The sequence below is a fragment of the Sabethes cyaneus genome, chromosome 3 (assembly GCF_943734655.1).
Source record: "Sabethes cyaneus chromosome 3, idSabCyanKW18_F2, whole genome shotgun sequence".
Taxonomy (NCBI): Eukaryota; Metazoa; Arthropoda; class Insecta; order Diptera; family Culicidae; genus Sabethes; species Sabethes cyaneus.
The window spans coordinates 249303601-249330670 of NC_071355.1; the positions used below are offsets into that span (position 1 = coordinate 249303601).

The 27070-nt window shown below is 39.2% G+C and overlaps 2 protein-coding genes across 3 annotated transcripts in view; one reads left to right on the forward strand and one right to left on the reverse strand.

The window, feature by feature from the left end:
• LOC128741058 (fibrinogen-like protein 1) overlaps positions 1 to 11001 on the reverse strand; it is a 44708-nt gene extending 33707 nt beyond the window's left edge. The window contains exon 1 of the mRNA XM_053836635.1: positions 10822 to 11001. Coding sequence (XP_053692610.1) covers positions 10822 to 11001 — 180 coding nt within the window. The remainder of the gene's footprint in view (positions 1 to 10821) is intronic.
• Positions 11002 to 11325: 324 nt separating this feature from the next.
• Positions 11326 to 27070, forward strand: part of LOC128744471 (P protein) — an 88138-nt gene continuing 72393 nt past the window's right edge. Inside the window, exons 1-3 of one of the 2 annotated variants that reach the window (XM_053841514.1) lie at positions 11326 to 11495; positions 25010 to 25240; positions 25545 to 25695. In XM_053841514.1, the coding sequence (XP_053697489.1) occupies positions 25613 to 25695 (83 nt within the window). In that variant the 5' untranslated portion in view covers positions 11326 to 11495; positions 25010 to 25240; positions 25545 to 25612. Of the gene's footprint in view, positions 11496 to 25009; positions 25696 to 27070 lie in introns of both variants that reach the window. The other variant, XM_053841513.1, reaches the window with a different exon arrangement.

Below are 27070 nucleotides of genomic sequence, written 5' to 3' on the forward strand. Positions count from 1 at the left end.
ATTGAAACCTCTCCCTATTTTAGGAGAGGGGGGGCTCCTATACAAATGAAATACAAATTTACTCATAACTCGAGAATTATTTAATCAAATGGAACCATATTTGGCATGTGGGTGTTTTTTGTGGCATGATTTTTTTTCTGTGATAAATTAGAACCCCTTGCCTTTTTAGGAGGGGGGGGGGCTCCGATGCAAATGAAATACAAATTTCCTCATAACTCGAGAACTAATCAAGGAAATGGAACCAAATTTGGCATGTGGGGGGTTTTGGAGACAGGAATTTTTTTAATGATGGTTGAGACCCCTGACCCCTGTGGTAGGGGGTAAGGACTCTCATACAAATAAAACAGAAATTTTTGCGTAACTCAAAAACTAATCGAACTCGAGAAATTTTAGACTCTTTCATAAAACATTAGTCAATAACAAGACCACCAAAAACTATCAATAGTAGCATTAGATAATTCAGCGCGAGACGGCCACAGGCCACGAGTGTTGCCGACGACTGTGACCAGCAAACAATCCCAGCTAACCATTTCGGTTTCGGCTGGCATTTCGTACTTTATCCGTTTCGTTCATCTAATTCGTGTGTGATAATCCGGCCACTCAGCGCCAATTCGTGCGGACGCCAGGTCCAGTTATGAGTAAAGCGTCAAGTTATGAAGTTACCATGTACAGTTACGACATTCCGCGCCATTCCGGTGATAAACAGTCCAGCTACAGTACAGCGGCCATTCCGAACCAATTCAAAAATTTTGCTTTCCTGCTAAGACCTAGTATCATTCTCGTTTTGTACTTCGCAGTTTAAAATATTGACTTTTTAAAGCGGGAGTATGTTGCGACACAAAGCCGCATTGTGACCGCGTTGACCTTCACAACCACTAGTATACCACTTCAAAAAGCGCTCTGAATCCGTTTTTGCCTTACTAGGATGGGCAATATTTTGAAGACGGTATCTTTACATATTTGGATGCCGAAAGAAGTTTCTGGTATTACACTGCACGGTCGGACATAAGTATATACAAAATCTTGGAAAAAACATGCATTAAACGCAATCCTTTAAATATGTGCATGAACCTTGAAAAAGGATCCGCTAAATTTCATAAATATTTTAATACAAAAAATAGAACTTTCCTTATCACGCATGTTGTAAAGAAATCGCATTCGGTTAGATATTCAAACAACTTTCACTGCACGTACACAGGCTGCAACAACAACCCATTCATATCGAGCGGAGTCCCGGTCAACGACATTTCTCTCCTTGAATATCAATTCCGAACGAAGAACAAATAATTGTAACGCATCTTGGTCCCATAAGACCTCTCAATGAAACTGATTCCATATTCATCGGGCGGCACGTTTTCAGTGCCTTTTTAATTCATCAACGACGAAGAGAGAACGTACGTACTCCTAATTGTACAGTGAATTCTTCTTGTTTTCACTTTTTTCGCTGACTTTTGATTGAGTCAAAAAATTAAACGGCAACTGCTTCACTAGCGGGGTGACCGGTGCGTTGACTACAATGGGGGATACAGCGATCCCCCGAATTAGGCGGTAGGCGGAACTTTTACTTCACACCTTCACCAATAAAGTAGATTTTTATTTCCCTTTTAACGCCTATCAAAAACTTATCAGTTAGCAAACAATCATCATCTAATTGATTGAAAGAAAACTGAGAAATTGTGGAGGACACACACCACTACGCACCGCCCTATTCGGGCGATTGCTGTACAGCATTCGGCACGGTCGGACGCGATTTGCACAGCAAATAAATTTGTATTTATTTACATAAACATCACACGAATTTGCCTTGCACGGGAAGGAGTCGAGGAATGGAAATGGAGAATTCGATTCATGCTGTTCCTTGACGGCCGCTGCAGCGGCGGCGGAGGGGTGCCTTTCTATAATACATTCAATTAAAGTGAGTTTACGCGATTTAATTGAGCACATATTGACGTAGGTACATGAATACATGTACCAGAACGACGCCCACCCGATATCCCTTGGCCGGCATGGCACGGTGTGCGCGGTTTACGCATGATTGTCCTTCGCGTGAACTTGGCCCGTTGCTGATTTTCAACAAATAAAAAAACGCACCATGTTTTGTACAATTAGCACGTGTTTGTTCAATATTTGTTGTCGATTGTGATTGTGAAAGGTGAAATATGCCTTTTAACGCTCGTTTGGAGGGAAGTATAAATGAGTTAATATTATTCAATTAACTAGAGATAATAACCGTTCCGTAGAAAACACAAGCAAAACACTTCTTAGAAAAACACTGACCCAACCTTCGTTTAATAAAAAAAAACACACGATCGCCCAAACGACATCATTATAATTGAAGCCTGTACCCACCTTCCAGGTTCGGGATGGGGGATCATTATCGTTTCAATCATTGCACGAATCAGAGTTTCATCAGCCATTGTAATCTCTACCATTAACCGACTGCGGCATTTCGAAGATTTTGCCATTGAACGTTCAACGCTCGGTACCTACCTTCACCTACGAAAAGATCAATCGGCAGATGATACGTGACTTAATTCGTTTGACTGTTTGTTTGCAAATTCAATTGTGCAGTTATGATTGCAGCAGCGGAAAAAATATCAATTTCATATCTTTCCCGTCGCGTCCCTGAACCGGCCGTGTACTCTAGAGCTCCAGCTCTAGCTTTACTATTAACGGAATGAACAATTTCAGTTCCACAATTTGTAAAATGTAAATGATATCCAGATAAGAGATCAATAGCACATAAATAATGACATTCGCGACGACGCGCCCTGCCGCTTCTGGCTTCCAGTTAGCGAACGTTCGAATAGCAATAATAATAGACATCAAGTGCGACAAATGAAGAGACTGGGAAAAACACAATTCCCTGTAAGTCGGAGAATAAAGAATCGTTTTCAGGTGAAACTGTTTTTCGTTTGCCTTTTCTACGCCGGGAAAAGGTGATCAACTACACTGCAAAGCGCTTATCGTTTCAGATTCGAAAATAACTTTTCCGCTGACAAACACTTTTTATGGAGTAATTTTTTACCGAATGTTGAAAATTATGTATAAAGAAGTACTGATATCTATCGTTTACTTAATGAAAAACCCACCCAGTTTTCACAAAATACCAGGCGTCGTAGGAAAAGGGGCACATTCACTTTTAGATGAATTAAGGTTGGTTTTTCTAGCTATGAATAGCACCAAAGATGAATGAACGGGGCTTCACAGTTGATGGGCGATTAGTAGACGTTTCACCTACGTAGGTCGGTAGGTATGGTACTATGAATACCTGCCGCAGTTGAGGGATTCGAGGGGTGTGGTTTCTATCGTACATTTCCGCCCGTTTCAAGCAAGAGAGTGCCTCTATGTTGTTTCTTTTATTTAATCAAGTTCCGGTTCATGATATACCTGTTCCGTCATTGCAACGTTTATTGATTTGCGAGATGTAACTGTATTTTGCACCTGTCGGAAGTTCTACTGCCTCAAGAAGAGTATTACTATACTCATCTAAAAACAACAATAAATGCAGTTCAGCTAAGTTTGTTTTGCTACGTTTGCTAGATAAAATTCTCAGAGAAAGTTACAAGCAGATTGGCAACTACATGTGATACAGCCGTTTTTTCTCTTCGTATTTTGATCAAAACCATAACAACTATGAAACGTGAAACTATTGCACATTGCGATACGAATCGAATTAATTCGCCATACTTTTTCAAAACGAAAACTCTATTTAAGCGAAAACCAGAAAGCATCTGCACCTAGTTACGATTAAAGTTGTGTTCCAGATCGATAAAAAGCATGCGTTCGACCGTTGCATTCGTTGTTATTTTCTCGCTGTTCTTTTCTGTGGTTGTTACAAACCGAGAGCTATGTTGCAAGTCTATTCCAGTTTCGATTCCCGTATGTGGAACTGACGGAGTTACCTACGAAGACCTATGCGAGTTTCATTGTAAAGCTCCTGAAGGAGTTGACATTGCTGCGGATAAACCCTGCAACAAAAACGATGTAGTGGGGCGTTGATGCTGAATGGACAATAAAATTAGTCGGATTAACTACTGACAGTGATTAGTATGTTGTACTAATTGTGTACTTTATTTTGTATCTTAATAAAGTTATATTGGGATTACACACTCAAGGCTCTATTTTGGACAACAGATTTAATTTTAAGAAGTTCGATGTTCTGGTGTGTCATTTCGGCTGCTTCTGATCCTGACGAGCACGCAGACCCCCTTTCTCCTGGCACGCGTAACGTTAGTCGCTGCTAAAGTGCGTTGATCTTTTTCATCGCACCCCTTGATAAAGGTATTCAAACATATTTAGTTCAATATTCCGAGTGTCGAACCAAAGCTTTTGTAGCCAAGCTAGTGTGAATACTAGCGTAACCTTTGAACCACAGAGGACTGCAATTATTTCATTGCATTCTTCTACCATTTCCATGGTCTCATGGAAAGACTATCGCACTAAGTAATAAGTGGGACGGCTTCAAAAAAAAGGCAGCCATCAGTTTTTGCGGAGAAACTATTAAGTTTCCAGCATTAGTGTCTTCGCAAAAGATTCTTGGTTTTTAATGTACAGAAAATTATATAAAAACTGTAATAGCTCAAAATTCCGTAAGGTTAGAGCTACGCTCTCTTCAGCAAACAGATGTATTTTTACTATATCTTAAACTTTACTGAACATCAAAACTACGTAGTAACGGAAACAACTAAGTAAAATTAGGAAAACCGGTATTAAGGGAGTTTGTTATTGTATAGCTGAATATCTTTTTTCCCTTAAGGGATAAAAACTTTCTTCCTTCACCAAGTACTCTTTAAATAATGTCCTCTATCACTTTTCCCTGGGCACTGTTTATTTTGAACCTAAAATAATAAAGTTGATTTCACTATTTTTTGACCCACCCCCTTAATGCTATTAAATTTATTTAATAAAAAAAAATACATTAAAAACCAAGAAAGTTTTGCGAAAACACTAATGCGGAAAACTTAATAGTTTCTCCGTAAAAGCTAATGTCCGCCTTTCTTTAAAGCCGTCCCACTGGGCATCGTTGTGAATAATTATTTATTTAGTAAAATTCATGTAAACGGAGAAAAAATTTGGGCTCTGTAGAACTAATAATGCAAGGTATACTAACAATATACCTACCCCAAGGAAATGTATTGAGTGCGCAAGCAGCACACTTTGCGCACCTTTGGTTGCAGTAACTTATTTACGACTGAAATTAGTCATATAGTGGTTGAATCAACTAATTTGTAACAACTTTGTTAGTAGGGTGTATTTGTGTGAAGACTAGGAGTTGGTCACTCTTGCTGAAGATCGTTCCTCTTGTTTCGATGGCCACTCGTCGGATCACATCTTCCGATATCAACACTAAACATATTTTTCGCTAGCAGACCGAAAATGTCGCGTTTGTCGATAGATAATATTTTTCGTGATAAAAAGAGAAATAGTAGAGCAGCAAGCTTGCATTACATTTTAATTATATTTTCTAATAAAAAGAGTTACGCAGAATAGTGTTACAACGCTGTGAAAATGAGCCAAAAGAGCAAGGGGTCAAATGACTCCTTCACGATCCATACCCTTGCCGCAACCCTCTGCGCGATTCGAAAGGACTCGAGAGTGTCGCTGAGACGCGCACGTTAGCAGTACATCATTCGCTCCAGAGTAAATTTGATCAGCCGCGTCGGTTTGTCCGGAAAACCGTACTCGTGCATTATCTGCCATAGCTGTTCGCGTTCAACCGTATCGTATGCTGCTCTGAAATCCATGAAAATACAACATTTTTAGAAAATTCTAGAATGAATCTTTTCTGCAAACGTTCAATCCACAAGTTCCAATTGAGCTGGTAGAGTCCAAACCACGCAAGCGTTTTGATGTATGTTTAGCCTCGTCCTATTTTGGCAATGAATCGAAGCTTCAGACCCGATCGGCGTACGGGGCCTGTTAAATGTCAGCTTTCGGTCCAAAATGCTTAACGCTGCCCCATTAATGAAAAACTTGAAGAGAATTGGAGTTTGAGAACGGTAAAAAGTAATCACTTCACATTTAGCTGTGTCTATAATCAAACAATTCAGTTGACACCACGTTTGTTTGTTTCAGTTTACACCACGTCATTAATTTATCCAATTGAGACTGCAGCCTAGAACAATACTCGATACTAAAATCATCGGCGTAAACTAGTCTGCAACCATTATCTATGGCTTGAGCTGCGTGATTCAAGAATATAATGAAAAGATGCGGGCCAAGAATGCTGCCCTGGCGAACAGCTGATTTGTTTGAAAAAAACAAATCCAATCCAAGCTTGACTTCTAACATTCTGTCACACAAGTACGATTTCAACCACAGGACAAACCGCTGGGAAGCTCCTGGGCGTAAGATTTTCGTAACAAGGAGCAGTCGAGTGTTGCTTTTAGATCTGTATAAATTACGTCAACTTTTGCTTTACGTTCAGTTTTCAAAATGCAGGTTGACACGAAATCCAAAATGGTCGTAGACACGAAACGGCCAGAGACAAATCCGTGCTGATCGGAAAATTTGTAGTTCTTAGTGTATCTCAAAATAAAAGTGCTCACAATTTTTCAAACAATTTTGATGCAGCGGATAAATTATTCCAATAAAAAAATAAAATCCAATAAAACTCAAATTGTTGGGATACATTCTTACCTTCCCACGCTTATCACTTTTAAAGGCGGGGGTGTGGGTTCCCCTCAAAAAAAAATTTGTTCTATACTTTGAAGTTTGTTGTCGTCAGTAGCATGCATCTGGGATGGCTCGTGCTGTTTTAACTAGTCGGCTGCATTCAACTCAATCTTGGGTTACTCGTTGCCTATTTTCCAGGCGTTTCAGAAGGCGCAAGTCGTAAGAACAAGTTGAGCCATCTCGCACGTTGGGCCTCTCTGTTCTGGGTGCCGGTGGGGTTATTAAGCAGAACCGTTTTCCTTATGACTGTTTAGTCCACCGTAGCTTACCGACTTTTACCAAATGTCCGATGGTAGTAGTGTCTGCTGGTCGTGATTCATATACACTCAAGTATCGTATTACGTCCACTATTATGAGACGTTAAAACAATCCGTCGTAAAAAGGTGAGAGTTAATTCAAATTTTAGACGTAAAACGAGACGACGTTTATTCAAATTTCGGACTTCAAAATAGTGACGTAAGAGAAAATCACGTAAAATGAACGAAAGTAAAAAGAGATTCTAGTGTACCTCCGACGCTCTTCACTTTCAACTTTTGCTCCGTCAAATATCATCCGCAAGGGCGTGCATGTCCTCCGTGAGCATCCTAAAATCCATAAAAACTGCCGGTCTAATAAGGGTTGTGTACTTTACCAGCATCGTACGGTGGCCGTTGTATGCAAGCGGATGAAAGCGTTTTGCGAAGGCCTTAACTTGCTGCTTTGAACGCGCCGCAAAATCTTCTTGTGTTATCCGCGGCCACCAGCGATCCCAAATACATAAACTCAACTGCCGCTTCTGGTTCGTCACCGTCAACGATTACCGTCCATGAAAAGTACACATTCTTCTCTTTGAGCCTCTACCAATCATGTATTTGGGCTGAGACGTATTTACTTTTAGCCCAATCCTACTAGCCTCCGCTTTCAGTCTAGCGCAGATGGCCTCTGCCGTTGCGAAGTTTCGGCCTACAATATCATAGTCATCTACGTAGCCAAGAGGTTTGCTATCTTCAGGGAAATTTAAGTCTCTCGTTTTGATTTTGTTCGCCGGATCATCTTCTCAATGGCGATGTTGAAAAGCATACAGGGGGCAATTTCGACATTTACCTTCTTTTATATTGATGTTTATTTTGTCAAATGAAGAACCCTGAGTATAAACCAAAATAGCTTATGATGAACGAAAATAAATACCCATTTTCTGAGAAACTCCTTAAGGTTAGGCTATGTCAGATTTTTTTTTGTAAACCCCCCCCCCCCTCCCCTAAGGAAAATTCCTGGCTACCGCCTGTATCGTATTAATGTGATTAAGCCGAGAAAAAATGTGAGAATTGTGTGGTGTGGTCTAATTAGCGTTATGTACATCATCAGCTTTGTGCGGCAGAATATGCTCCTTGATCGAAACGTCTTGCCGAGGGGAAAAGTAGATCCGACGTCTAGCTTGAATGCGTCATTTAATCTCCTTAGGGGCCATCCATTTACCACGTGGACAGCTTAGAAGGGGGTGGGGGGTATGAAAATGTCCATGCTTGTCCACGGAAGAGGGGGGAGGTGGTATGGAAAATGTCCACGTGGACAAGTTTTTTTTTTCATACAAAAAATAGAAATTAGAAACAGCAATATTGAATTAATACTACATATTAGCATTCCATTGATTAGTGATTGTTTTTGGGCTCAAATAAAGTTTTGTCTTCTAAGGCATATGTTGACCTAAACGCATGAACCGAGCATTACGAGAGCACATATCTGGCATAAATCTTGTTGAAAAGATTAAGCCTGCGCTAGTACTCATAGATGTTGATTGCCTAGCCTGACATTTGATGTAATGCAATAAATAGATGTTTTTCGGTCCACGTGGTATCTGGATGGCCCCTTACTCGTATTGTTGTCAACGGTGACCAGAGGCAGAGATCCCAAATATACGAACTCATCAACCACTTCCAGTTCATCGCAGTCTATAGTAACTGTCTGTGGGAGGCGAACGTTGTTTTTTCTAGAACCTCTCCTAGCATATATTTGGTGTTCGACGCACCATCCATTTTTAGTCCGGCGTAGATTACCTACGCAGTCCCAAAGTTTCTAACAATGACGTCAAAGTCGTCTGCAAAGCCTAGAGTAGGCTACTTTTACTCAATACGATACTCTCGTTTGGTTCACAATTTTAATAGCGATGTTAAACAACAACAGTCCGCGCTCTTGCCGCAGCCCTCTGCGTGATTCTAAAGGAGACGTAAGTGCTCCCGAAACACGCATATAGCACATCGCTCACTCCAGGAAACCTTGGTTCAGCAGCGTCAGCTCTTCGCGCTCGACTGTATCATATGCTGCTCTAGAATCTACGAAATGCATGAGTATGTTGTGCTAGTCTTCCAGTGGGTTTCGAGTTATGACGCCGTTCGAGTTCTGAAAAGGTTCCCCTCCTGGTCCCTACACACACATCAGGCTTCGGTGTGTATTCATAACGAGATTGGTTCACCTTCTCATAGAACATGCTGATGTTATTGGCCCGGAATAGTTGCCCTAGTTCTTTACGGTCTCTGTGGTCCTTCAGGTGCTTTTTTCTCCTCAGGATCGTGGTATAATTCTCCCCGGAGCAATGGTTAGATAGTTTTTGCAATCTTCTTTTTTCTCTCGTCGTTTGCTGGCGTTCCCCCTTAAACCAGTCATTTCGTGCACTCGGGGTTACTTTGCATTTCGCGGTTGCGGACTCATCCCATCCTATTCCATCCGTCTTCCAGAGTTGAAGCATCTAGCTCCATAGAGGAAAGTAGAACCTCATCCTGTAGGCACACGTAGTTCTCGACAGCTTGTTTAGCCGAGAAGAAGCTCTGTCGCGAGGTGTATGCCGTCGATAGCATTGAGCGCACATCAAGGTTGCACCGATCGGTTACGACCACTTACGCTCATTGGACTGTACTGCCTCATAGAAGCAATATCTGTAAAATTCATTTATGTAACATTTGTACAGTTGGGTATAATCTACAATTTTTCTGAATAAAGTACTGTATTATTTTTTGTATTTACGCTGGAATAAGTCTGTAATTTTTTCATTGGCAAACGAATGTTCATTTATCATTAAAGTATTGTCTTTAACCAGCCGACTGGCGACAAGGACATATTTTATTGTATACCTGCATCACCAACAACAAGCGCTTGTGAGAGCGAGTGTGTATTAAAATATATTCTTATCGAAAGTTGTCCTGCTTGCTGGTGTGAAGGGACATTCATTTGTCCTAATATTTTATTATCGTGATATATTCTGGTTACTACGTATATTTTTTTATAGGCAGAGAATAACTGGTTTATCGCTCTTCGTTTTTGTCGGTTATTTCTACGTATGAAAAATGATATTTTGATTCCATGTTTATCCATAATAAAGTTTGCAGACCTTTAGCAGCAGAAATTGAAAAAATAATGCAGTACACTGTTCAGAAAGATTATAGATTACACTCAGGTCTACAAAAGTTGCATACAAAACATTTACAGATTTTGTTTCTATGAGGCAGTACAGTCAAATGAGCGTAAGTGAGCGTAACTGAGCGTTGCAACCTTGGTGCACATCTACTTAGTAATGATCTGAGTTAAATTCCACACCCTTTAGGGAACATATGTTCGAGAAAAAAGGTCATCCATAAGAATACAGACTATTTGTTTTAATGTTTGTTAGTCAGGTGATCTCCAGGTGGCCTTGTTGATATCTTGGCGGTGAGAGGAAGTGCTGCTGATCACCAGAGAAGAGCGAATGCACGATATCCATAGTCATGAACCATAAGTATTCCATAATTTTTAACCATCACAAACCGTTGACAAGTATATTAAAGAGTTAACACCGATAATATTTTCTAACAGGATCAATTTTGCCCTAATTGTTTTTTCGTTTTCAGTGAAAATTATGAGATTTCGTCAATCCTTTCAATTAATTCCTAAAAATGCAATGGATTTAAAATTCCAGGAAAAGAAAAGAAAAGAAAAAGGAAATAACCTTTAAACAAATTAACCGACACATCACCCTATGTTTCGCCAACAAACAACTCATTCTCAGCGACATCGCGCCCCACTATACTTAAAATGGTTTCAAAGTCGCACGACGACTTTCCTTGGTGGCACCCGTAGCATGGCATCTCATATGTGACAGTAGTACCCAACCGCCTGCCGCCGCAACACCCTTACCGGTTGCTGCTGCTGCTGACGGTAGTAGTAAAAGCGTCGCTGGTAACGATGATGATTATCACCACCACCGCCAGTGGGTGGCCGCCTTTCCAAACCACCATCAGGAATGGCCATCCAGCCAGCAGCAGCAGCCGTGCGTCGGTCGGCACGGACACAAGACTCTTCCTCGTTTGTTAACATTGTGATTGACGACGGTGTCGTCGGCGGCAACGCCGGTGACGGCGACGACGACGACAACGATGATGACGGCTGCGGCGACGGCAACGAATTGTCATTCCGCGACGCATCTCCCGTACGTACGTAGTCGTCTTCTCTCGCGCGGCAGAAGTCAATCGGTTGCGTTCAACCGAAAAAAAAATGGAGAAAAAATACGGCATACATAGTTATACCCGCCGGACGTACATTTCCATGCAACATTAAGTTTTGAACTTTTGCCGCGAGCAGACAGACAGAACCGCGTTGCCTGCCCGGGTGCTCTGCCTGCCCAACAGAATCGCTTGCGCCGCCGCCGATGAAGAAGACGACGACGACGACGACAGTAACGTCTTCGAACGTATACGCGCACATGGGGATTTCGCGAATTTCGAGCGCGAACTTTTTCGTTTAAACCCCGTCTTTCCTACCTGACCTGTTTGTAGTTTGCGCAGTAGTGACCAGTGATCGCGACGCACGAGGTATCAAAATTTCCATTCATTGTGTTTTAGTTTTATTGGTTTAGCACAAAAAAAAAGAAGTGATTCTCGATAAGTGAAATGATTTTCAGTCAGTCGGCATTAGGGTGCAGTCGGTGAACTGCTCGGATAATTCGTGCAACATGATGCGAAATTAACACGTGGGTTGATAATGAATTTCCATTAGAGAAAAGTTCAACATTCGAGTGTAAAAATAGAAGACTGTGTTTGTCTGTTGTTTGGAAAAACCATCGCGCGTGTTGGTGTTGGTTTGGGGGAAAAACACAGTGCACAGAGTTCGCTTCGAAACTGGTTGTGGGTGGTGATAGTGGGTGAAGAATCCAAGAAGAGAATCATATCAGCAGCACAAGTTCAAGACCAACACGCGTGAACTCTGCGAAATTCGATAGATGAGGTGAAGTCTCTATTTCTGCCGCTCGAGCTGCTGAAATAAAACGGAGTAATAAGAGTGATAAAATTTTAGCAGCAAGAAATGTTTTGCTAATCTACCTAAGTTTTGTGAGCCACGTTGGCAACTGTGTCCTTCCACCGTTGATTAAGTCTAATCAGCAAACCGAAATCTCTACAGAGTAGAGTCACAACCACGAGAATTTGTACCGGTAAAAAAAACAACTTTAATCAATCTTCATCACGAACTTGCCTACCCTTCGGTGTAGTAAATTTTATGCAAATTCAGAAAACTCGGTATAAAATTAAACCCAACAGGGAGTTTTCTTTCTACTGAGAAGCTATTATTCGGGGAGTACAAACTTAGCTAATTACGGTAAAATAAACTCCCCACGGCTTCAGCCTACTTTAGAGATTGATCAGCAACAAAACACAACAAACCGCCCAGGCAAAGTGCAGTAAACAAATTACAGTTCCACTTGTGCAAGTGCGGTTTACTGCCCTTTCTCATGCAGCTCTGCTGCATAAATCGGACAAATGGTGTATTAGGCACGTTCCACCAAATTTGGAACAACTCACCAGCAATCATTTCATTGTCCTTCATAATATAGATATTTTATTTGCTGTACAAATTGATTGCTCTTATGGCGCTGAAGTATGTGCATGACTTCGAACATCGTTAATATTTTTCATTCGAATATTGCCTAATTTATTGAAAAAATCATCCGATATTAGTCCGTCTTTTACTAGTAAAAATTTGTTTGAAACCCGATCCGTGAATGCTGCTGCAAAATTTGACCCAGGCGATATAACGGAAGCAAACGAATGCCTATGGATAAAAATCGCGAACTGCAATAAGTGCTTCTCACCATATATTTTTAGGGTGTCAGAAATTAAATCTCGTACCTATTAATAGTAAATAACATAAAAAAAAAATTTTTAAGCTAAGCGCAATTCAAAATGATATCTTCTACGATCATAGATAGAACCAATAAATTTTTAGCCAAATCGTTTCGGTTCCGGAACGATTCGCAAAATCGCTTGGAATGCTTCCTACGAGACAACTCGCGCATCGATCATCGCATTAGCATGCAGCGTTTTTTTTTTGCTTCTACCCCAACACAGCTCAAAAATATTTCCTCCTCTAGCTATCGCGCTACTAATTGATTGGCTTATTTTTTTTGCCATTAGGTAGGTACCTACCTTTCAAGCAGAGGTGAGCAGATAATTTTAGCTCCACTACTGTCGTCGAATGTTGGTTAAGCCAGCTTAATAGGTGGTTGCATGCAAAAAGGTCGAGCCACCTTCGGTAATTGACACCCGATCAGTTTGATTCAATGCTAATTTATTTTTGGTTAATTTTAATTAACCAGCTACAAAATTTGGCCGAACATAATTAATTTTCGATCACTTTTTGGTACTTAAAAACAGGATGATAAAAGCAGTGCGGAGCACTGTCTGGCTGTCTGTGAGCGGAGGTCCTTGGTCTGTGGTTTGCTGCTGACGTACGTACGCCGGTAACGACAACTTTTTGTTTCGTTCGCGCCAACTTTCTAATTACTGAGCGTGTAATCAGATGCAGTTAGTATACAATTAAGTTGATGGAATCATTCAGCAAGTAGCATATGCATGAAACACGATTTAAAACTACCGTAAACGTAAATGTTTCGCTGACACCGGATTGCTGCACCAGGTGTTTTTTATTATCCTTCTGTTTACACCTATATAACTTCTCACACTCGCAGCTTTCTTCAAATAAGAGATGCAGTCTTGGTGTTGATAAAAAATTCTTTAACCAGATTAGGATCATGTTATAATAGTTGACCAAATAATTAAAAAATCTGCTAGAAATTTTTTAAAGGAATGGTAACTAAACATAGTACTGTCTTGATTACGATTACGACAATCCATCGCTTCTTATAGATAAAAATGTTGAATTGCTGATTATGTTTCTTTCCATATTTGATACAAATTTTTGAGAGAATTTACAGCACGCATACAGCTTCTTATTTTTTCCAAAGAATCCATACCTAACAAGCTGCAGTGACTTTCATATGGTGGGAGCTCGAACGGATTAATCTACGGAAGGAACCGCAATGTAGATCCAGTGATCTGATAAACCTCCATTGAACAGCTTCAATCTTTGTGGTCCACCATGTGGAATATGGACTCCAATCTGCGGCGAACTATTTAGAGAGACTTCAAATAGTAAGGGTCACGAAACCCCCTTCAAATTCTTTAGATGAACCGCAAGTCGTAGTTTGCTTTTGCAATGATGTAGCTTATAGTGGTATCAGAAAGTCACTTCGGTGTCCAACGAACCATCATCATACTTCACTACTGATTAACGTTGAAGTGACTGGCAATTGATGGTGTGGTGTAATAGTCTAAAGGCTATTTTTTCTGCTAAACGAAAGTTGGTTCAAGAGCACCATTTGAAAAACAAATCGGTTAACTGCTGAAGTCAGCAATCCACCTTCGAACGTACGACGCGAGAGATTTTTAGATCGTCAGCGTATCATAATCCAACCAGGTGGACGTGCTGGACAGACGTCATAGAAGAAAATGACAACGGTCCCAAATTACTACCTTACGGCACGCCTGGCTTACACTAGAGCTCTTGAGACTTGCAGTTACCTTGTTTTACTGATAGGAGGCAATTGAAGAGAAATGATGTTAGCAAACGCACGAATAAGTCGGAAGCTCCTAGGCGCTTTCATTTCGCTAAAAGTCAGACGATGGTTGACACAATCGAACGCAGCTTTAATATCGGTGTAAATAACGCCCACCTGGCCTCCGTTCTCGATATGCTGGATAGAAAGCTGATCAGCTGAGATATAACAAGTAACATTGCGCTGGACTACGTCATTTATGAGTATTTCAAATACTTTAGAATACTTACACTTGACTACAACCCATAACTCGAACTTTTTCCCGAACATGATCCATCATCTTTTATACTAGCCGTTTTCTCACTTATTTGACAGCAAAAATCCATTTTCGCTTGAACTTCTCATCGTCGCTTGCAGTTCCAGGCACTCGTCTCTTCCTAGTAGTTTTGTCCTAATGAAGGTCATTTACCTAGTTTTCTCGAAATAAATAACTGGAAAAGTAATATCTATAGATTCCCCTATACTAGATTCAATCTGTTATCTTCAAACGAATAATATTTTTATTCCAAGATGGCCGCCAATTTTTTTCACTTTGTTTATAAGCCCTATTTCTCCTTTTTACATAACCGTGTCGTTTGTAATTTGTTTCATAGCAAATTTTGGAAATATCACAATAAAATTATATGAAAATTGTGAACCTTGCTACAAATAACTGGTTGTTTTATTCAGTTAATGCCATTGCACACCCAATTTCATGAATGTTTCCAATGGTGCTTTCCAATGGTAGTCTTAAAGTGAAAATCGGTTGGGGGCTCATGGTGAAAACGGCAATAATATAAAATCCAATATGGCGACCAAATCCAAGATGGCCGCCAAAAAATTTTTTACTCCATTTGAAAGCCCTGTTCTTCTTCTGTATAGAACCGGGCCATATGTTAGTCGTTTCATGGCAAATTTATGAAATACCACATGATATAGATCTCAAGGTTTGCCCAAAGTTCAACTTTTTTTGAACCTGATAGGCCCCTTGGCGAACGAGGAGCCCACTATTTCGAGATATAAAAAGGGTAATTCAAAAAGTTCCTATATTTGAAGACCTCGTGTCAGTAGTGGTCCCGTTTCAGCGAGAATTACTCCAGTGCCAAAATCGGAGTATTTCAGTACAGAAATCTCTCTCATGCATCCAGCTGTTAATAAAATTTTAGGAGAAAACTTAACTTCTTAAAAAAATATGTTATTGTTATTATAAGAGGACGAGCATCAAAAAACTGCACTGTCACTGCCGGTTGTTTGCAGCGTTAGAAAAGTAAAGAGTCTGAACCTCTTAGTTGGCCTCGAGATACGGCACTGGTCTATTAAGCTAGACGTCGCATGTTCGAATCTCGACTGGAAGAGGCTGTAAGAATCAATAGGATTTATAGCACTAGTCCCACAATTGTCCAGTACTCTTACAGCTAGCTGCGAAGTCTGTCGTATAAAAACAAAAGGTCAAAATACGAAATCGGAATGTAGCACCTAGCCTTTACTGTGCTTTCTAACAAGCGAAAAAACATGATCGAAAGTGAAGTTTGAATAATAAATTTCCAAACGATGATATCTAAGTTTAGATTGAAGTGGAAAGTTGACGTGATGAGCTCGGAAGTCGCTTGGTGTGTGTAATGGTCGATTGTGCCTGGAAAATGCATGGAAAAATTTTTGCTTGAAAGTTTTCGTTAATTTTACCTATTTAGTGATTGTACAACAATCTTGTCAAGGAAATCATACAATTGCTGCATCTTTAATGAATCGAATGGTACATGAACCACCAAAATCCGTTATAAATTGGAAAAGCTATTAGCGTTCAAAATCTTTCATTATTTCGTGTCGCTGGCTTGACTCCAAATTTTGAATTGAATTAATTCTACGTCGAAAATTGAAAAGCGAATAGTCAAAATTTAGAAGCTAAATGGCAAAAGTCAAGTCGAAATTCAAAAGTCAAAATTAGAAATTTAACTCGGAAAGCAAAGACTAAAAGTCAAAACTGCTAAAGACAAAAGTCAATAGCCACAGTGATAAAGCCAAAATTTTTCTCAACAGTAAAAAATCGAAAGATCGAAGATTTAAAGTCAAGAGAGGGAAATCTAAAAGTTGAAAATTAAAAGTAAAAATTCAAAATTTAAATGTCAAAAGCCAATAGAAAAATTTCAATGGGCAACAGTCACAGTTAAAAAGCCAAAAATCAAATGTCAAAGCTTAAAGCTAGAAATTGAACTTCAGAACTCAAAAAAATAAAACTCGCTGTTTTATTTTAAACTTATTTGGACATTAAGATTCAACCAATTGGACCTGTATTTAGCTTTTAAATCGTACTTAAGATAGGACATAGGACTTAGGATAGGATTAAATTAGACATAGAACCGGGCTTTAAACAAAGCTGGATCTAAATTCAGATTAATTTGAGCCTGAAGGGTTTTAATTTGGACATATTTGAAGTCCAAATTAGACTTAAATTAGCTTAAATTAGAACAAGAAATTAAACTTAAAATGGGCCTTGTAGCAGACTTAAAATTTTATTTGAAATTAAAAGCAAACTAAACTTTCAATTAACCTGAAATCGAATATGAAATTTAACCTGGGCTTAAGCTGAAGTTGGATTAGATATTGTATATGAATTTAAGCTTAAAATTTTACTTGAGTTTGAACTACAAATTGGACTTAATGTCGGATTTGAATTCGAATTTTAAAATGGCCCTAAGTTGGGCTTAAAAATGGAATTAGGCACAAAATTAGACATACATATAAGAATACTTTGCTTAAAGCTGGACTAGTTTCAAGCGAACGAAAGCGGACTTAAAATAAAATTTCAAATTTCGCTTTAAACTGAACGTTGAATTGGACTTAAAATTAGATTTCCAATTGGTCTTGAAGTGGGCCATGAAAGTGGACTTAAAATTGGATTTAAAATCAAAGTATAACATGAGCTTAAAATTGATCTTGAAATTTTCCTTGAAACCTTAAATTTGCTTGAAATTGAATTTAAATTGAAACTGGATCTATTTTTATGCAATAATTAAGAATCATTTTTTGTTTTGAAATAAATCTTATAAAAAGGCCCCAGCCTGGGCACGGCAGTGACTATACATCTCTGTACAATGAGATAATGAGGGAGACAGTATGAGATAGTAAGTAGTTAAGAATTTTGATAATTGCAATGATATTGAAATTACTGTTTTCTAAGTTTTTATTGTGTGAGAAACAAAGACAAAGCTGAAATTTCCTCCACAGCATATTAAAAGTTTAGGAAGCTATCATTTTTGTTTTTGAGATACGTTTTAAAAACATTAAGATTCGATTATGCAATGGAGACACACAGTGTTTCTTTTAAGCTTAAGAAACAGATATTCCCGTCAAAGCGGTTTTCTATTTCGATATGTGTTTATCCGCAAAGTTGTTCAATAAAAATATTTCCAGTCAGCCTGAAGGCCAACCACTAGTATTTTCTAGTGTTTAAGTCTTCTGTTTATCAAAAATCGAAAAAAAATGTGCTTCACCAAATGTAAACATGCTTAAATCTGATAGATATGTCCTATAAGCCTTTTTAATACATAATGCATAACTTTTTGCCCACTTAATGCAATTCAAAACACTCGAAGCACTCCTTTTCGCTAACCACTGTGTTTACACGGGTTATCTTTTCTTTTCAATGGCCATTATTCTTACAACTTGTCGTTTCGCAACCCAACTGCTACCCTCAGAAGATGGCATCAAACCAAATTACTAATGCATCACAACAGGTCAACAAACCTTTCCCGGGTATTCGCTAAAGAATTCCCAAATTCATCCATCCCTTTGGCTACTAGCTGTTAGGTTCACTTTTTATTCTCTCATGTTACCTACCGAAACAGAGAATCAAAACAAGCCCACCGAAGAATTAAATCCATGCTGCTGGTAGCCTAACCGGACCGGAATATCGATCCCACAGTACCGGCCAAATAATAGTACAGCTGTTCCAAGGCTAGAGCAGCCCACCGATGGCGATGCCATTTGCTGTGTTCCACACTGTAAATTGGCAAACCTACCGGTTGCCCTACAATAGGAACAAAAAATATATTCACGGCATTTGGGTAGAAAGCCGCTAATGGTTTTGATAAAGTAACGGTCAACGGTTCGGTCCGTTACTTCAGGCCCACGGTTCTATCACGGATGAAAGACGGACCCGAATCGAAACGAAATAATTAGATAATGGAATCGGCCCAATATTTGCTCATCAAATTACGACACACAGACGGTTTTCAATTAACCTTCCAATTTCCTAAGCCGCTGGCTACTGTCACTGTTGACTTCTAATTAACCTTCCATTTTCTTGTTGTTGATCTTGCGTTTCGTACCCAAAGGTGTTGATTCTTTTTTCTGTTTCGTTCAGTAACAAATTTAATTAATGAAGACTAATATTACGATAATCTGAACAATTTATTCGGTTCGCGTTGAATGGTGAAACAAAGCTTCCAAAAGTGGAATGAATTTGCATGTGGCCAGATTTATTTTCATGAATGGTTTTATGACGTACAGCCACAGCACAGCACAGAGAGCAGAGCGAATCCTACTCAAGGGGACAAGCTAAATTTAGCCTTTGCATAAATTTAATTCAACTTTTTAAAGGCACGTGTTGCGGCCTCTTCGTATTGTATTGTTTATTACGGAATTTACCATCATTCACTGGGATGGGCACAAAGTTCAACGGTCAAATTAGCCAACAGTTCATTATTCAATTATGTCGACTCCGTCGGGCTGTGGGACATTCGCTCACAAACAACGGTTCTGAACGAAACAGTACACAAGTTTATTATAATAATTTTAACTTAAAAGACTTCCATAGAGACTTAGACTTAGGGAGAATCGTGATCGTCGCAACCTTTTCTCTCGTGTAAGGTAATAAAAAGCATGTATTGAAATTCTGTAAATCACCAATTAGTTGGAGTACAACTATTTGGTGATTCACAGAAATCAATTGTGAATAACCATAAATAACAACAATTGAATCGCAGTAAAAAGTTTTTATAGCCCTACTAGAATCAACATACCTACGAAAGATTATGATGATATTTTCAAGCATTAACATCCGGATAAAACGAGCATTGCGAAAAGTAATTCCCCTAATCATCGAAATCAGTGCTACCGGAAAGTCGTAACAGCACTCTTCGTTCGTTCGAATGGCACTTGACTTGTACACCTTTTGGTCTAAATTCGCAAATAGCTTTGCCTGGTACTTATCAAATCAAGTTTGTTCTTCATTTTGTCATCCTCATCATCTTTTTTCCTCTTCTCTTAATGTCACTCGACTAAGCAACAAGTAGCTTCAGCCTGTTCCAACCACTTCAACCGTCGCCGTCACGTCGTTGAGCTTTGTTGTGCAGTGCATCCTCCCCCGGGAGCGACGCTTCACCATCCAGCCTGAGCGAGCACCTAAGCCAATCGAAGAAGAAAAACACGCGAATAAGATTGGATTGAACGGGTTGATACCTATAGCTACTAGTGAACCACTCGACGGGTCAAACCCACAGAAATCTACTTTCGCAATACGTGTGCATCGATGTATCGTTGGTATCACAATAAAACTTACCGTGTGTTCGCCTTCAGAACGATTGCCCGGAACACACACACCTCCGCGGCGATGTCCAATGGCAAGTGCCTGTGTGCTGCTTGCTAACCAGCTGTCTTCGCACGAGTTTCCCCTATGCTCAGCCGCGGCGTGTTCAATGAAGAATATTTTTAAAATAACTCGTTCCTTGCGGACTTCTGTAATATTTAGCTGCTAAGTTTCAAGACTCTCTGTCGTAGATTATTTTTATAGGAATGCGAATATTAATCATTTAATGTTTTTGGCAGATTCTGCCATAAAATGGCGGATTCACAAGAAAAAATTCATTCCCAGTAAATAAAAATATTCATTTTTCTGAAAACGTTATCACCCGCTTGAGAAATTTTTAAAGAAAGCAAAATTTTGAACCAAATTTTTACCTGTTCTGACTTGATTTTGGTCGTATATGTTTCAGTTTAGCTCGGCATTTTTGGCTTTAATTTCTGATTTTCAAATAAAATTGACATACCAAAGAATCTCAAAGAAGAAAACCGATAAAAACACCCCAAAACAAACTGTCATCTTACTGATCCATAGCTATGGTCGTACCGAACCATGTACTGCATTCAACAATGATCATACCAAATCGTTGGACTTATCGATGGTCGTACCGAACCATTTCACCCATTTTTGGTCGAACCCAAACATATACTTTATTCAGCATTGATTTGGTTTTAGTCACTGCACTTTTTTGTGTTCAAATTAATTTCGATCGGTAAAATATTAAACTTTGTTGATTACATTTCGGTGCATTGTTGGTGTTGTATTCGGCCATCATCAGATATTTACCTTATTCAACAATAAACGTATTGTCTGTCGGGGAGATTGTGCAAAAAAATCACAGATTTTTTTTTGTAGCAATTGAGTTGATTCAAAGCCTTCCTCAATGTTTAGTTAACAATTGCCATAGAGATGGTTTAGTTGCAATGAACTTTAATTATACTAAAAGTACCTGAACTTTGGAACAATCTCATCCCTTCTTGGGTTATGTTAAATACCCAATAAATAAACAGTAGCCCGTTTATGAACAATACATATACACAGTTCGTTTGGGGCCGATCATGAACCACGTGGGAAGTCAGTGGACGAACAAAGAGAACGCATCTTACGAATTATGATAAAATCTATGGACGAAAACTACTCGGGAGGTCTACAACAACCAATAATAAGTACGTGATTTGTGGACGACCACTAAGTATATAGTTACGTATCCAGGTTTCACAAAGGGAAAACGAAAGAGGCGTTAAATCTCAGAAGACTTATCTATTTGATCATTATACAAAGGTAATAACTTACTTCGTTCGAGATCCTGTTATCCGAGGACACGCAATCAGCCTCCCCTTTAAAACCGACAGTCTTACGATAAACTGACTCACGATACTGTTTGCTCCTATAGAGATATTGCAATATAAACTGTCAAAATATTGTGCTCACTTGTAAGCAATGCCAGTGTATTGATGTACACTGACGCATTTTTGTTGGGGTTATGTGAATTCCATACGCCGAAATCATCGTTCCAGTTTGGCACAACCTCACCTCGTGAGGCTTTAAAAGTGCAAAGTTTATATGAAATATTATTTTCGTAATCAGAAGTTGTCCAATGCATAGTAATCTTTCAATACATTGTAAATGAACACTTTATCTACCTTCAGAGTAGCAAGTTGATGCGATTTCTTATTTGCGTTTGTTTATATTTATTAATGTGAACATTTTTCCCCAGTATTTTTTACCCTAAGGTTTGAAACCCCATTTTAAGCTAAACTGTTGCTGAGATTATTAGTGTTCTATTCCAAGTAATGAATAAATATGTTTTGTTTCAAATCATCCTGAATTTGAACCTTCAGTTAGCATAGATCTAATATATTTTTATTAACAAACATTGTTGGATCTCGCCCCGGATGGCGGTACCGAAACATTTCATTTGTCTAAGGTCGAACCGGACCATTCAGTTCATTCAGTGCCATACAGAGTCATTTTATTCACCAATGGTCGTACCGAACCATTCTATGCATCTATGGTCGTACCGAACCATTTACTCCATTGAACAATTATCGTATCACGAGGCGCATCAGCCGCAGGCTGAAAACCTCTTAAATAAAGTATAATAATAATAATAATGATTGTACCGAATCATTTCACTTATCCATGGTCGTACCGGATCAGTCAATTCATCTATGCTCGTACCGAACCATTTTAATTAAATGGTCGCACCTAGTTATTGCATGGATCTATGTTTGCACCGAATAATTTTACTTATCAATAGTCGCACCGAACCAGTTAATTCTTATGTGGTCGTACCGAACTATATGTTTCAACAATAATGATTGTACGGAATCTTTTCAGTTTATAATCAAACAGAAATATTTTGGTTACCAATGGTGGTAATATAGCTATGGTCGCATCGGGCCATTCCATTTCCGGCATTCGGAGCATCTGAGTTTCCCTTTATCAATTATGTTGGCCATGAGGACCAAGTCTTTCATCGTAAAGCAAGTACAAGTATGGATAAAATAATTTTTCTGTACCATACGCGCAGCTCAGGATGATCTCCCTCAAGTAAATTGTCTTTTCCCGGCTGGAAGGTAACCTCTGATGAAGGTTATTTATTTAGTTTCATTCCACTAATAAAGCTATTAGTCAAGTTTTATGTGGTTTCTCCCATATTTCTGGCACCTGCCGTCCTTACCGTTCAGGACGAATTTGTTATAAAACAATCAAATATATTATCTCGCTCTGTTAAACTGAGTTTAATTATACGATTTTTTTTAAACTCGCTCTACTTATTCATGAAAATAATTAGACCCGTAGTTAGGGTGGCCCTTTCTCAATTAGGATGGTCCCAAAATCTGCGAATATTACCTAGCTTCCTTCATAACTTTCGAACTACTGGACCGATTTGAAGCATTGACATGGCAGTTGAAACGTATTTTAATGAGCTTTCCAGAAAAAAATATATTGTGGCAGAAAGGTATGCAAAAATCACGTTTTTTTGGGCCATCCTAACTCAGAAATGGCCACCCCAAGCGCCAAATAAAAACTACGAGTCTAATTCCAAAGCAGCGAGGCCCAATTTCATCGATTTTTTCTTTTTTTTACACTTTACATTCTGCACACTCTTTACATATCCTACGAATATTTCTGAACAGCCAATTATGTTGTATACGGCCAGGGATTATCCAGAAGAATTTTTAAAAATTTTCTTTAGTCATCACCAAATGCGAGGCCCTCCCGAAGCGCGAGGCTCCGTGTGACCACACGGGTTTACCGGCCTACACGCCGCCTCTGAACCGTATACTCCATTGAACAATGGTCGTATCGAACTATTTCATTCATCTATGGTCGTACCGAACCGAATCATTTTACTTATCAATGGTTGTACCGAACTAGTCAATTCATTTATGGTCGTACCGAACCATATATTTCACCAACAATGATTGTACCGAATCATTTCAGTTTAGAACCATACAGAAATATTTTGATTACCAACGGTCGTAAATTAGTTACGGTCCGCTCAGACCGTTCTTTTTTATTCGGTTCAGTCAATTAATCAGGTACAAGTTCAGTCATTCAAGTATCCTATCCATACTGGGATGATAAAAAATGGGTAAAACTAGTTTTCTATAATGTACCAAACAAATAACCCTTCAAACAAGTAGCATTTTATTATATATACGATTAATATTTTTAATAAAATGTACGGATTGGAGATGAAAATATTTCGCTCCTGCGCAGTACAGCATATTCAAAACCAAACCGCCTAAAATTAAGGCTCTTAACCTTGAAGGTGGTTAAAAACCTCAATCCTTTCTTTCTTAAAAATTTCTTAAAAATGGGTTCAATTGTGAGAGCTCTTATAGAAAAGATTTTAAGTGCAGAAACTACTGACGTGAATCAGCCGAATTACTAAACGATTACAAAAATATATTATTCTATGCAATTTGTAAATTAATATTCAACAAAAAAACGTAAGTGTGAGATATACTTTCTCAATCTGATAGATAAATCCGTTCCCGTTCGACAGAAGCTGTCTATTTTTATGTTATAAAAAATCTCAATTGGACTGAACAGCCAAAACAAAATTATTTAATATTAAATTAACGCAAAGTTTCAAATCTAAAACTGGAATTCAAATATGATTTTCCAACAGAGAAAACCATTATATTTTCTCAAAAAAAATCATTCCATTCGCACACCGTTCGCAAGCGCTCTGGACCCTCTGGCAGTACGTAGCACTCAGATTAAAAGATGCAAGGAATGGGAAACACTTTCAATTCTCGTTGGCAGTCCAGTCCCGAGAGAGTGGCAGCACGCCGCAGCAGAGCCAACCGCGCGCGTTCGATTAGTAGAGTGAGCGATAGGTAAAGTTATTTCCAATAAACCTGGCAGTTATTTTTTTCTTCTGCTCGCTACTTCTTGACCTGCTCAGTGCCGCTTCTGGAAGTCGCGCCGCGAGTCGGCCAGTCGTGGTTTCGAGAGGCAGTAGTAAACAGTGTGCAAATTGTTGTGCCTGCTCCAGTGCGGCAGTGCGGTCGGGCGTTCGCGAAACCGAATAGGCAAACTACCAGTACCACTGCACCACACCGGCCGCCCAGGGTGGCCAACACGCTTAAGAAGCGTTGCGTGATTATTTCTCGAACGTGCTCCGGCTATCGGGAGATCTTGGACGTTGATTTCGAGTGACCGGACGACGCGCACCAACCGCCGGCGACGGGTGCAGACCAGACAAAACGCGTCCACGTGATGAGATATTCATTATTGGTAGCGGCAGACTGGCGGCAGAAATAGAGACATAAAGCTAGTCTTGTTTTGCGGACCATCTCGCAAAACTTAGATCTAGAATTTTGTATTATCATCTCTCTGAATTCATCACTATTCGCTAGTAGTGCACACTTAGTGAAATTGAGCAGTAGTTAAAGTGAAGAAGCTTAAAGTGTTACTGAATGTAGGCTGCTAGCCATTACGTTGGATTAGTTTGTCGTAGCACCATCATTTCTCATTCAAGATTTTTTAGTGGTTCTTGTTATTAAATAGTGAATGTCGTCCAGTAAAAAACGTGCACTCAATCACATCAGCAATCCGAGCAATAGTAAAGCAAGAGTGAGAGAAAAAATGTAGAACACCCAATTCGTCCAACGATCGATTTACCTAACGAAAGCTTTTTTGTATACCCTGAACGTAACTAAAACGCATCCTCACCCATCGTCGATCAACAACCTGCTCTCGGATCGTGTGCACGGTTTCATGAATGTTGTGCTTCGTTTTTTCGACGACAACCATTGTCCGAACAACCTGAATCGACAACAACAACAATCAATCGACAACGCCGCTGACTGACCATCACGGTCAACCGTCGTCCATCGCCAACGACACCAAAACAACGACCGGCGATCAACGGAAACCGGCAACCGGTTCCAGAGGCGATTCGCAAATTTCTACCCAACAATCGTAGTAAGATCGGCACCCACTGCAGTAGCTCGCTGGAGATGAAAGTGAAGGCAACCGGAAAGCGGATTTTGCGACGCCGGAAAAGCAGCAAAAAAAGTCTGGACAAGTTTCCCACACCAAAGTGAGTTTTATTTTATGTTTTGTTTTATTTTGTTTTCACTATCGCCCAGGTTAGCTAGCAGCTTCGCTGCATTGCAAGTCGTTTCTTCTCCCCGTCTCGAATGTAGTCGAAGGAAATAAAAATAAATAACATCATTGGTTGTAAAGTACAAGCAGCACAGTGCCCGAATGAATGTGTTCATAAAATAAGCTAATAAGCACGATTAACTACACCTAATTTCACGCTAAAGTTACACTACAGAATGTGTGTGATATTTCCTGCTGAGCTGCTTACTACCGGTGAAGCTTTATTGCTGATGAGACTATTGGTTAAGGTCGCGTCTTTTAGCCAATGAACATTGCCTTTCTTTGTTCTAAAGATGCAACCCGGAATCGAAGAAATCATTTGCGATCAAGAGACCAACGTTTTTTAATAGCTTCTTAGATTTACTTACTTCCAGTTTCTTAGAGTGTACCGTAAAAACTTGAATTTAATAAAATATAGAAATAAATGCTGACAGTGGAGATTTAGATTGGAGAACAATCAGTAAATCAATTTTTTTGTTATGAAACTTAAATAATCAAGAGAATAGAAATTATAATTTGGGTAAATATTATTAAGTTTTTATTGTTGTAATATACTCTACAAATTGAAATTAGTAAAATACTTCAAAGAGAAAAAACAACATAAATAGTTGACGCAGGGGCAGTAGAGAATTATCATCATTCACTGTGAGTTAATACCATGTCAAGCTAGGGTCCTTCAAGTTCCCAGCCCAACAATAAGGTTGACTCATCGGCTTAATCGATGGAACAACAGAAACGTTTTCTCAATTAACTCTTTTTTCTCTCTAGAGTGACGTCGAAGTAATTAGCAGATCGATAGAACATCAATCTCTTCAAACTCTCCAGTTTGCCTTTTTTATCACCCGTTTTCGACTTTTCTCCTCTAGTTTACCATTTTCTTTTTCATTATTCCTGTTTTTCTTTACTTCTATTTCTGTCCCATTTTTCCCTTTTGGTCCCATATTTCTTTTTTTATGTCCCGTGTGACCCATTTTTCCCATTTTCATTGTTTCCTCTATCGATTTTCTGATTTCTTTCTCGCTGTTCTTGCTTTTCCTTTTGAGTTTCTATTGTTTTCTGTTCCGTTTTCCCATTCTTCTTTCCTCTCTTTTTCTTTCACCTTTTTTCTTTTTTCTACACTCTGTTCCTCTGTTCCGTATTTCGTATTTTTAATTCCATTTCCTCATTTCTTCGTTTTCGGGCTTTCTCGATTTTTTTCCGTTATCCACATCTTTTATGACCCGTCTTTCGTTTTCAGTTGTTCCGTTCTTCCTCTTATTATTTCCTGCTTTTCTTCCTTTTCAGTCTCATTCTTCTTTCTTTTCCGTGTT